Source organism: Chiloscyllium punctatum, chromosome 10 (genome assembly GCF_047496795.1).
Source record: "Chiloscyllium punctatum isolate Juve2018m chromosome 10, sChiPun1.3, whole genome shotgun sequence".
NCBI classification, from domain to species: Eukaryota; Metazoa; Chordata; class Chondrichthyes; order Orectolobiformes; family Hemiscylliidae; genus Chiloscyllium; species Chiloscyllium punctatum.
The window spans coordinates 52,840,233-52,853,296 of record NC_092748.1 but is presented as its reverse complement, the minus strand read 5'-3'; the positions used below and the strand labels follow the sequence as shown (position 1 = coordinate 52,853,296).

General features: G+C 40.7%; 1 protein-coding gene across 5 annotated transcripts in view; it reads right to left on the bottom strand.

Moving 5' to 3' along the window:
* Nucleotides 1-981: 981 nt before the first annotated feature.
* The window catches only part of LOC140482128 (dual 3',5'-cyclic-AMP and -GMP phosphodiesterase 11A-like), a 424,709-nt gene continuing 412,626 nt past the window's right edge, over nucleotides 982-13,064 (bottom strand). For all 5 annotated transcript variants that reach the window (XM_072579133.1, XM_072579132.1, XM_072579135.1 and 2 more), the window contains one exon: nucleotides 982-3,262. In XM_072579133.1, the coding sequence (XP_072435234.1) occupies nucleotides 3,119-3,262 (144 nt within the window). In that variant the 3' untranslated portion in view covers nucleotides 982-3,118. The remainder of the gene's footprint in view (nucleotides 3,263-13,064) is intronic.

Genomic DNA, 13,064 nt, shown 5'->3' with positions numbered 1-13,064 from the left:
CTATCACTTCCTCTGGCAACTCATTCCACATCCAAACCACCCTGTGTGTGAAAACATTGCCCCTCAGGTCCCATTTAAATCTTTCTCCTCTCAACTTAGAAATATGCCCTCTAGTTCTGAACTCCCAACCCGAGGGAAACAACTTCACTATTCACCTTATCCATGCTCCTCATGATTTCATAAACCTTGCAAAGTTCACCCCTCAGCGTCCTCAGCTCCAGTGAAAAACATCCCAGTTTATCCAGCCTCGCCTTACAACTCAAACCCAATCAAGCCTGGTGAGTTTATTGAACATGAAAACATGTTAGCCATTAGCTTAAGGGTCTCATGAAGAAACATTGACTAAAGACATTGAGTAAATGTAGAAGTTTGCCAAAAAGAAAATACTAAGGAAAATATTATAGAAAAAGCATTTTCCTAGTGAAAAAGAGGATTGATTCCTTCCTGCAACAGAGCATTCTTAAATAGGGAAATACTTATGCCATGTTCCAATAATTCTAATGTGAACATTTTCCTCAGACAGAAAGATGAGGGTGCAGTTGCATGAAAGGAAATAGCCAAAGGATCAAAATTTTTATGTTTCACACAGAAGGCTGTTCCTCTTTGTGATACTTCACCCTTCCAGCAGGAGTCAGTATTGAAATAGTCTTTCTAGTTTTCCTCCCGGAAACAGTAGACACAAATGAACTGCAAGATAACAAGGAATTCCTAATCTATTGTAATCCCTATCTTAACAGTGCAGCATTTTAGAAGATGAATTGGTTAAATCGATTACTGGCTTGTTTTCCTAGCTCTGTGCATGGCCTTGCAACTAAGGTACCACTGCACCAGAATCATTATTTGAAAATCTACAAGTGAGACTTCTGTCCATTGAGATTGGGTTGTAAAAGGCAGAAGATATAATAACATGGGAATTAATTTATAAACATATGTAACTCATTTAAATGATAAAAGAAACACTTTTTTTTGGTTTTGGTTTCATTATCACCTTTTATTATCTTTAACAAAAGACAGTTGGAGAATTGTAACATTAATCATTTGATCACTGACAATGCAGAGTTCTGCAAATGTCCTCATTTGTACCATCATGTATTTGTTGATTCCTGTGGATTGAAAGATCTGAATCATGTATTCTGCGGTAGTGTCCCTAGTCCTGGACCAAGAAACTGAGTTCAAGTCCCACTTGCTCCAGAGGTGTGTAATAACATTCCTGAACATATTGATTAGTAAAATAGGTTAAAGATCTGGGGATGGGATATTGCAGGTTTTAATGATTTTTGGATTTTTCATAGCTGGCCTCTTATTTCTACAGTATTAAATAATATCATGAGTTAATCAAAACAAATAAACCAGCTAAGAAACAGAATTCAAACCATATCAGATGAGATGAAAATAATAATTCAAATGTTAAAGCTATCTGAAGGCAGAATGAGCATTATGTAGGAGAGGATTATATATGTGGTTGCACATTAAGTTCAGATGCTGGGCTAGGTAAGGTATCTAGTTGTGGGTGGGTTCTAAAAAGAATGGGTTCATGTTTTGAACTGCTACAATAAGAAAGAAAGGCCTGCATTTAAGTAATGCCTTTCAAGAGACATCTCAAAGCACTTTAAAGGTATTAAAGTGGTCACTATGGTAATGTAGGAAATATGGCATTCAGTTAGTGCACAGTAAAGCTCTACAAAACAATGTGATAATCATCAGCCTTTAAATAATTAGCTAGGACTCCTCTTTAAAATGGGATTCTTTGTATAGACTGGAGCAGGCAAACAGAGCCTGGATGGTACCTTATAGTCTTAGCATTGTTTCTTGTGCTTAAGTCCCAGAGGGGGGTTTTGGGGAAATGTTACCAAATCAGCCACCTCTGCAGACTTTGGGAGTCTATCGACGCTCACTGTATAAACTGTTCACTGATAATCAATTCAGTTACGTTCCACCAGAATCATGAAGATTTATAGTAGTCACGGAAGGAATCTGACTGGTAATCAGATCTTATTGGGAAGGGTGAAAAGATAATACCTCCAAAAGCATATTTGCAACAACAAATAGATAGTGCAGAGAGGGTGGAATCAAAGTGTTCATAACTCCAAAACAAATTATCAATGACAGTCCCTTCATAAAAATAGGTTTAATAATCTTGCAAATGTTTTCCCACAACTTGCAGGTGTGAAATGCATGCAGAGTTCTTAAAATCAAGTGTGGCCACTTTTCGGCATAAGCAGCCAGTTCAGTTTCAACACCTGATAGTGTTCCCTCTGATTCTTCAGTTGTGAGAAAAGTCGCACAGAGCTGAAGAATCTTTATTGTTTTGTTTGAATGTTTCATGCTGACAAAATCCCATGCCTGCTATTTGTACAGCTCTGATTAGATTTGCTTCATCATGCATTCTGTTTAACATACAACTTCAACCACCACTGATTTAAAAAGCAAAGCTGTGCTCTCACATTCTCTTATAGATCATTCCTAACCACCACAGCTCCACCTGTCAAAGATTGCACATAAAAGGGCTTTGCCTCCCCACATCTATCATTCACATTTTCTTCACTACAGAGAACTGATTTCAAGGCATCCTCACATTGAGAAGAAATAAGTAGAAAACTGCTTTCAGAAAAGTATCTGAAAAATAGAAAATAATACCACAAGAACATTCCAGCATTAAGAGAACATAGAAGCAGACAATATCTGGCGAATAACAGATTTCACTGATGCAGAGTAACGAAGGATGCACAAAAAACTCCAGTCCTCTATCTTGGTGTTTAAAAGATGGTTCATTAAACCTGCTTATCATGTTCATACATTTTTCTTTGCAGAAGACAGCAAACCCTTAGCAACTAGTAGCACTGGATGAAGCTACATTACCTGTGCATTGCTAAATAAACTTACTGTGCTTCCGAGCAGTTTGTTTTAGATGGAAGCATTCAACTGGATAGTTGCATTGCATTTCTTATTTGTTGTTTTCTCTTTCTCTCAATTGGGAGCAAAGGAATGCGGCATCCTGCAGTAATTCAGTGGGGATCTCAGCAGTGCCAATCACCCTCGCAAATCACAACCAAAGAATCTTTGATCCAGTTGAATTATGGCCAAGTCAAGCTGATCCTTACAAACGATGCTTGGGGTTTTAACTGATGTCCTGCGTGGATATGCTGCAGCTGACATTGTCTTTACTCCCTTGTCTTTTTCGGTGCATCTCCTCCCATTTGCATCTGTTCCTTTTAATCCCATGTAGCATTGGCTTCAGTTTTGGATTGACCTTCACCAGAGCCTGGGGATTTTTTAAGAAAAGGAAAATAAATTGTTCCCATTAAGAATCACATTATATTGAGAACTAGCACAATTAATTTTCAATTTTTATGATTGTCTGTCTTCATTCATTGGTGTCTTGGTTACTTTATTTTGAATTTGCAAAACAAGTGAGTAGATTGTTTCTAAAATGTGAAGTTCAAACAACTTTAATAATTTGGTCAGTTTTAAGTTTTGATATTTTACAAACTCATTCAGGTGATGTACTTATGGTATAATGTCTCCTTGTTACACAATAGACCAGGTGAACACTCGTTTACGCATTAAGCTGTACAGGAAATTTTTATACCAGTTCAAGAATGTGACAAATGATTCTGGACACAAGACAAATTCTAATTGATAGAAAATAATCTATCACTATACTCGGAGTCCTACAAACATGCGTAATCACTCAGTATGTGCTCAGTATGGCTACGGATGTAATAGGAATTCATTTACAGTGTTATCAGTCTTTCCACAATATCAATGATTCAATTCACGAATTAAGAACTTTAACACAAAGAATGTTTGCACTACAACTGGTTAATCCAAATTTAAATGGTAAACCACCTTGAGATACCAATCTTATTAAACTGGATTAACATTACTCTTAAAATTGCTCTAATATCAAAATACTGTTCTGACAACACAGGAAAGTCCTGATGTTGTTCACTGAGCTAAAGATTGATGTAAACAATCCTCAACGTCTAAGTATTAGAGAAGAGCTTTGCTTGAAATGTAAAGAGTGTTTGGCAACTGAAGTAAGACTGTCCTAATGAGCCCCCTGGGGAGTGACTGCACCTTCTTTCCCTCTACAGATGATGTAATGCACATATTTTGATTTTCCCTGCTTTAACAGGCAGCCTTTCATTTTGTTGAAAAACTGGAAGCAAGATTACAAAGAGCGCAGTTGACCACAGAAACACCTCGGTTTCTAGCACATTGAGACTTTTCCAGTGAAGGAGATCCACATGAGGGAAGCTCTCTTCAGTGTTCAGCACAAAGTCCCAAAAAAGTCACTTTGCAGTTCTGATTCTGCCAGGGTTAGTGACAGTTCTCTCAAGGGTCATGTCAAGAGTCAAGAGTAGCTTTATTTGTCATTTCTACCATATGCATCTGATACCGTAAAAAAAAGACAACGTTCCTCTAGGTCCAAATTGCACAAGAGGACAGTCATACATAGGGCAATAAGAAAAGTGCAAAACATGCAAACCAGCACAGTAATTCCTGGCAAGACAATAGGCACAGTGGTAGACAAATTACAGTGTAATAATGAATGATCATTAATTTCTAAATGCATACAATGCATTTGGAAATAATGCAATAAAACCTTCAGAAAACTTTCCAGGTTAATGAAGGATGAGAATCCACCATTACTTTGTAGATGATTACAATTAAAATTACTTGCAACTCACACAATCTTAAAAAGCTTACACATTTTATGATGAATGTCCTTGGGATAGCAACTTTCACTTGAGTATGATTTTTCATGCAAAGCCTTGGACTGCATGATGATTTTTATATAATACTGCATTTTGACTTGAAGTATGATTGGAAATTCTATTACTATTCATGCAAAAGAAAACTGTCCATAATTCATGTGTCCAATATAACTTTCTGGTCATAGCCAAAACACCTCAAGTAATGGCCATTCTATAAATCATAGAACTGTTATCTCTCGAGTCCCCAACAGATCTATTCTGGCCTGCCTCTCCCTCCTTTTTCAGATGCCCTTTCAAACATTGCTTCAAATTCCACATTTGTTGAGTATGTCAAGCCTTACCTCTTTCCCAAGTTAGTCATTCACAGTATTTCTCACTCTTATTTTACAGCCATTTTTATTTGACCATGTAACACAAAAAATAAATCCAGGAGTAAATAATTTTGTTCATAGTTACTGTGATCATTTCCAGGTCCCTTTAAAGTTTAATTTTTAATAATCAAAGTATTAATGAGGCTCCTGCAGAAGGCAGAAATCTAATTAGTTTTGGACTCCTTCTCTAATAATTAAACTTTAGAAGAGATAGAGTACTCTTCACAAATTGATTCCTGCAATAAGAGAATTGTCTTATGGAGTAATATTGAGTAGAAAGAACCCACATTTGTAAACTTAGAAGGGGTCATTTCATTTTAACATAACAGGAACAGATCTCAATGGAAACCTTCAGCCTTCCTCGCTGTAATCCTCAGCTGAAGCATCTCCTTCACTTTTAAACTGAGCATAATCCAACTTTCTATCCACACAGGGGATAGACTTACTGTCAGTCAACCATAGACGGATAAATGACCAAATTTCAACCAGATACTGCGTAGCTGGGATTTGACACCAATTATTTCTGAAAGGTAAGCGATGATGCAGTGATAGCTCAGCTCAGGCTGAGAGTACAGAACAGTGAATTTATAATAGTGAGTGAGTACCATGAGAACAGTTTACATGGGCTAAAGTAGTGAGGCACGACGCTGTGCAAATGAACTGTATTACAAAAAAGTAAAAGGTGAAATACAAGCAAGTTAATTGAAGAAGGTCATTCTTTAATTTTTCTTCGACTTAAGTTATTTTTCTATAGCTCAAAATGAGGTTGATATTTTTGAAGTTGCTCACTGATGGAATTCTGTGTGTTCAGAAGAAGCAGCAAGGTGCTGCCCTCAGATGACAGTAAATGACATTGGGGTCACCAGGGTCAGTTAGCCAGGTGAGGGTGAGGGTGAGGGTGTAGAGGAAGGAGGTAGAGGCTGACAGGGGGAACACATGGGATTGGCTCTCATTTGGCCTATTTCCTTCATAATGTCCATCTAGACCAGGGAGTAACTGCCTCTGCTCTTGGGGCAGTAGTTTTATGGGGAGCAGTTTGACGATAGTGTCAAACAATTGGGAATTTTTTTTTCACCTGTTATTCATCCTGCACATTGACAGGTCTGGCTTGCTCTTTGGTTAATCGCAGTGGTGGCAGGATGAAGCCTTTAAGTGGACATGAGTTGACCAGTTAACTGATGGTAGGGCAGATGAGTCACCCATGGGCACTCTCGACTGAAATTAATTCAGATGGAAGAGGCAAGGAGGAGGGCTTCACATCTGTCACAACCCCACCTTCATTAAATGTCCTTCCCACCTCCAAGTTTGCTATCAGTGAGAGCAGCAGATTATGCACATAATTTCAAGTTGATGACTTCTCTGATGCACTTTGGTTTTTATTTAGGTACCTCAACTCAATTACACACACACACCAGTCTCGCATCCACCTCTCCGTGCCTTCAGAGAGTTCAAGCTGGTCAGCAGTGGTAACCACATCACTCAAGCTCTGTGCATTTCAATCACTGAGGCTTATGCCTCTGTTTTGCAGGAAAAGGTGGCTCATATCACCAGGGCAACAGAGAGAATTGTCAGACCCTGCACAACTCCATTCCAAGCATCCTTCAAGACATAATGCTCTTCATCATTGCACCAATTACAATGGAGCTCCTGGCCTTTTGTGCGGCCATGACTATCTAGGACATTGTAAATGATTGCTTAATATCACTTTGCAGCTCAACCCTCACCCTCACCATCATCCTGCAGTTGATGAATGTGGATGAAGTGGAAGCAGATCATGCAAAAGTGGACTGTCTACCTTCCTCTCTTCCCCCTCTTCCCTCACTCCCACTTTCCCTTTCTTCAATATATACCTTACAGTACCAAAGAGCTTCCAGCATTTCAGCATCAGTGCAGTCAGGAACAGCAACACAACAGTGATGACATGGCCCCAACACTCTGACACTTGCAACTCTCATCTCGGATACTGGAACTGCATGAACATTAGAGGCTAGTGTGTGTTCAGATATCAACACTGCCAGCATGCCATAGCACCATACAGAGGTGCTTCATCCCATCAAATCTATGCCACCAAAAATGCACTGAATCTACATTGTCCCACTTTCTCGCACTAGGCACATAGTGACTGTTAGGACACCATATGCTCATCCAAGTCCTTTTTAAAGATTGTGAAGTTACTCATCTCAGCTAACCTTCCAGGTAGTGCATTCCAGATCCCTACTACCCTCTAGGTTAAAAAAAATCCTCATGTCCTTCAAACTAAAATTATGCCCTCTTTGTTATTGACTCTCCGACTAAGGGGAACAATTGCTTTCTATCCAACCTGTTCCTGCACCTTATAACCATATACACCTTGATCAGGTTCCCCCTCAGTCTTCTCTGGTCTAAATAAAACAACAACCCGAATTTACTGAGCCTCTCTTTGTCGTTAAACTGCCCCATCCCAATAAATATCCTGACGAGTCTCCTCTGCACCCCTTCCAGTGCAATCACATCCTTACTATATGTTGTGGTCATATCCATCAATGATCTGGAATGCCCTTGTAGATATATACTGCCACAAATCCTTCTTCTCAATCTTAGTCTTAGTTACTAATACCAAGTGGGGATGGATGGTCATCTCAGCTCTCCACAGAATAGTGCTCAGTTTTGATAAACAAAAGAGGTTTATTACATTGTACTTAATAGCTATTTACTTTATACCTGTTACAGTATTATCAAAGGACACTAACTCTCCCCTTATATTCTGCCATTTTAAAATACTATCTGCTACCAGACCTACAGAATAAACAAATACTATCACTTGTCCTTCTCTGGATTTCTTCTGTAATCCAACAGCAATGCAGTGCAGTTTCATTCCCTATCTGTGGTATCTTTGATTTTAAATCTGCTTGGGAATGCAATATCTTTTTCTATTGTCATTGAATTTAACTGCTGTTGTCTCTCTTACTTAAATGATTTACTTGAAAGCTGTGCAAGAATTATTTGTAGATGCTACAGATTTTACTGTCCAATGTTCTAAATTGTGCAGTCACTTCAGTTGTATTAAATGTTATTTTCTGCAATTTTTTTCATTTTTAAAATTACTGGAGACTGAAGAAAAACTGCTCATAAATCCTTATCATTAATAAGCATTGCTTTACAGGGAAATTTTTTTAACTACTTATTTTCCTTTTTAGAATTTGGCATTGATTTTGTTCACCACATTTGAAAGACTTGTGAAAAATGGAAGAAAGACTGTCAGTTCATGCAATTTTCCAAGGTCAGCCAGGTGGATCTCATAGAATATGAGTTCCCTGACTGGGGCTGTTAATCTGGTCCAATCAGGGAGCCCTAACTGACAGATGTAAACAGGAATGTCAGAGATTGTCTTCACTCTAAGAGCTGGCACTGAGGAAACTGGACCAGTGTCAGGTACTATGCATGTATAAATAAAGGGTGACTTGATGATGGGATACCAGCTCTATGGAGTTATTTCAGTGGTGTTGAGAAAGAAAAACACTCCTGAAGAAATTCGCTTTCGACAACTGTCTTTGAGTTCAGGTAAGCATTTCTGGTATTATGTTGTTATTTGGGAAGTTTGATGCTCTATCCTGCCATTGTAGACTGGGCCTAGTCTGTGGAAAGAATGTGTTGTATTTTCTGGGCAAATGACATTGGGGCAGATGAAAAGCAACGAGTAATTTTCCTGACAGCTTGTGGACCGCAGCTTTTTCGGTCATTAGGAGCCTAATGTTTCTTGAGGGACCAGATATCAGAAGGCTTCAAGAGTTGACAAATTTAGTTAAGGAATATTATGGCCCCAAGCCTCCTCTAATTCTAAGATGCTATCAGTTTTACCCAGCAGTTCGAGAACTAGGGAATTCTGTTGGGATTTTTAATGAGGAGAAAGAGAGGACTGCTGATGCTGGAGACCAGAGTTGAAAAATGTGGTGCTGGAAAAACACAGCAGGCCAGGCATAAGCCCTTCTCCTGCTCCTCAGATGCTGCTTGGCCTGCTGTGTTTTTCCAGCACCACATTTTTCAACCCTGGTCTCCAGCATCTGCAGTCCTCACTTTCTCCTAGTTGATCTCAACCTACTGCGAATCCTCTTGCAAGAATGCCTACCTTGAAGAAGCTGTCTTCCTCCCTCTACATGGATCTCAGTGAGTCCCTCTCTCACTGCACCCCCCAGGTCATCTCCTCTGCCCTGATGCTCTTCAGCCATGTCCTGAAACAGACTCGCTACCACAGCCACGTCTCCTTCCTCAGCACCTGCCTACGGAACCGACTGATCCCGCATGGACTCTGGGATTTTTAATGAGGCAGAGGCATGTGATTTTGGTTTAACCCATAATGAGCTGCTGAAAGACCACTTGGTATGTAGGATTAATGATGCAACCATGCAAAACCAACTACTAGCTGAAGCCCAAATGGACTTCAAACAGTCTCTACAATTGGTTTTGTAATTAGAAAATGTGGCAAGTGTAGCTTATACGTTACACAGTATACCAATGGAATTGGACACCCTTGCTATCTGACTGAGCTTAGGGAACACCACTTGAGTGAAGACAATTGCATAACCTCACTCAGAACATATCCTGAACAGAGGGACTCTAGGTCAGCCCACAGCAGAACCCCAAACCAAAGTCAAGCCTCGGGAAAATGGTTAAAATTTTCTTCAGGATCTGGGTAGGCAAGCCATTGTAGTTGCTGCAAGTATACAGACTCAAGACATCAAGAGTCTCATGAGCAACAAAAACAGAAGTTGCTGGAAAAGCTCAGTAGGTCTGGCAACATCTGTGAAGAGAAATCAAAGTTAACGTTTTGGCTCCAGTGACCCTTCCTCAGAACTGAAGAGTCCCACTAGGCCTGAATTGAGTAAGACAGTGCACACCCTGGAAAACTCACCTACACTTGGTTTGGAACAGTTAAATTGCTTAGCACCAGTCACCCAGTTATAACAGAGGTTGATACTGGTGCAGCTGTATTGGTGACTGCAGAACCAGAATTTTACAAAATATTCTTGGGACTCGAACCATTAAGGATGTGCGACCTTGGCTAGACTGAGGACTTATACCAGGGAACCTGTATCGATAAAGGGTACAACTTCGATTCTGGTCTCTTAGGAGAGGTTTTTGGTTCAGTTACCGATGATTGTAGTAAAAGACTTGGACCCAAGCCTTATGGGGTGAAATTAGTTCAGAAAAATTCACTTTGATTGGCTCAACATTCTTTGATTAGAAAATGGCTGCCTGAGTGAAGTCCTGCTTAAATTCCTGGAAGTTCATCAGGCAGGTCTAGGGATTATCAAAGGAGCCAAGACCACCTTATATTTTGATCAGGAATTCCACGATTCTGCAAGGTCTGTCCTGTGTCATTGGCCTTACCAACAAAAGTAGAGACAGAAAGCAGAAGGTTGGAAAGCGAAGGAATCATCAAACCAGCCCAGTTTGTGGAGTGGGCAGCACTAGTTGCACCGATTTTGAAGCTGCTTCTCGCGGCTGGATAAATACCTAATCCCTCGTGGAGAGGACCTTTAAGAAATCTGGCAGAGGTTGGTGGGGCTGTTCTTCACGGAGCTGGACATGAGCCATAAGTACTTGCAATTGCGGTTAGATGAGGATTCCCAGAAGTATGCTACAGTTAATCCCTATAAATGTTTGTACCAATACACAAGACTGCCATTTGAGGTGTCATCAGCCTGGGCATTTTTCAGTGGAAGATGGAATACATTTTACAAGGTCCTACCCCAGGTTGCCATTTATTTAACAGCTATTTTTACGTTTCAAAAAAAAATAACTGAAATTCTTAGCCAGCAGGGGGAGCTGAATGCCACAGCTGGAGTAAACAGTCATTTTAAGAAATACTATCATTCTAAATCTGTAATATAAGTGTAATATAATCAAATTTACACCAATCAGCTCCAAGAATAGGAATGTTAAAACAAATGTACTGGCAGCCTAGGATAGATCAATGATACAGACATTAGCTACTGGTTGTAGCTCATGGTGTAAATGGACATTCTACTGAGTTTAAACTGACATTGGTACATGGATGAATATTTTGTCTGATAAGTTAAAATGATTAAAACAGACCAAGGTAAAACCTTCTATAATTAATTTGCAAAAGCCAGGAGGACCAAGCTTGGAAGGCAAAAGACAGATCATGGCATGACTAAAGCAGAGGAAGGTTTCGCATATCAGCGGGTTAATATGCTCAAGATTAAAGCTGACCATTCAAGTAGACAGGGTTTTCAAAGAAGACCACAGCAGAATTTAATGAAACTTTTTCTAAATTATTTTCTGGAATAGTAAACCTCAGAAAACTGCAGACAGATGCAACACCAATTGGCAACACCAACTCCAAGAAAGGAATACGCTCAGTAATAGAAGACTAAGATAAAAAGAATGGGGCCAAAGGGTATTTTCACAAATCACCAAACCCACTAAATGGTGCTATTGGTCACCAATCCTAAACCAAGTGGGAATATCAGATCAAATAGACCAGACACAACTTAAGAAGGCTATGCAAAAGGAAGTTTACCTAATGTCATCAGTTAATAATCGTTTAGCAAAAAATAGTGAGGCACACTGTTCACTAAATTATATAGATGCAGTGGATATTGGCCAGTACCCTCAAAACAAGAATCAAGATTGTCAATTACTATTTTACCAACTTTTGTTCAATACTGTCTAATCGACTGCCTTTGAAATATTCCAGAAGTCCAACATAATAAAGGGTTAGATGCTACTCAGACACTATCTTCATTCACGCTTCAATAAAGGAGGAAAACGATCATAGAGTTAGGGATGTTCTGAAAACACTGCAGGAGGCAAACTAAATACTAAGCAATGAGTGTGAACGCAGAAAACCTGTGATCAAGTTCTCAGTACAAGCTACAGGCATAATGTTTCTCTTCAGAAAATGAAGGTGATCAGAGATCTGAGTCAAGATTAGAGTGGTGCTGGAAATGCACAGCAGCTCAGGCAGCATTCGAGGAACAGGAAAATCGACGTTTCAGGCTGAAGCTCTTTATCAAGAATGAGGCCGGAAGGCTCAGGGGTGGAGAGATAAATGGGACAGGGTGAGGCTGGGGGAGAAGGTATCTGGGAGTGCAATAGGTGAATGGAGGAAGGGGTAAAGGTGATAGGTTGGAGAGGAGGGTGGAGCGGATAGGTAGGAAGGAAGACGGACAGGTAGAACAGGTCATGGGGACGGTGCTGAGCTGGAAGTTTGGAACTGGGGTAAGGTGGGGGAAGGGGAAATGAGGAAACTGGTGAAATCCACATTGACGCCCTGGGGTTGAAGGGTTCCGAGGTGGAAAATGAGGCGTTCTTCCTCCAGGTGTCGGGTAGTGAAGGAGCGGCGGTGGAGGAGGCCCAGGACCTGTGTATCCTCGGCAGAGTGGGAGGGGGAGTTGAAATGTTGAGCTACAGGATGGTGGGGTTGATTGGTTCGGGTGTCATGGAGGGGTGACACGGTGGCTCAGTGGTTAGCACTGCTACCTCACAGCACCAGGGTCCCAGGTTCAATTCCAGCCTTGGGTGACTGTCTGTGTGGAGTTTGCACATTCTCACTGTGTCTGCGTGGGTTTCTTCCAGGTGCTCTGGTTTCCTCCCACAGTCCAAAGAAGTGCAGGTCAGGTGAATTGGCCACGCTAAATTGCCCATAGTGTTAGGTGCATTAATCAGAGGGATATGGGTCTGGGTGGGTTACTCTTCGGAGGGTTGGTGTGGACTCGTTGGGCCGAAGGGCCTGTTTCCACATTGTAGGGAATCTAATCTAACAATCCTATATTGGGTGGCAGAGTGGTTCAGTAGTTAGCTCTCCTGCCTCACGATATCAAGGACCTGGGTTTGATTCCAGTCCAAATGAGTCCCAGGCCAGGCTAGGCTATCATGGAGGCAACGAGTCCCAGGCCAGGTTGGCATGGGGGCAGCGAGTCCTGGATGTGATCCCAGGCCAGTCCAGTGCAGGGGCAGTGAGCCCCTG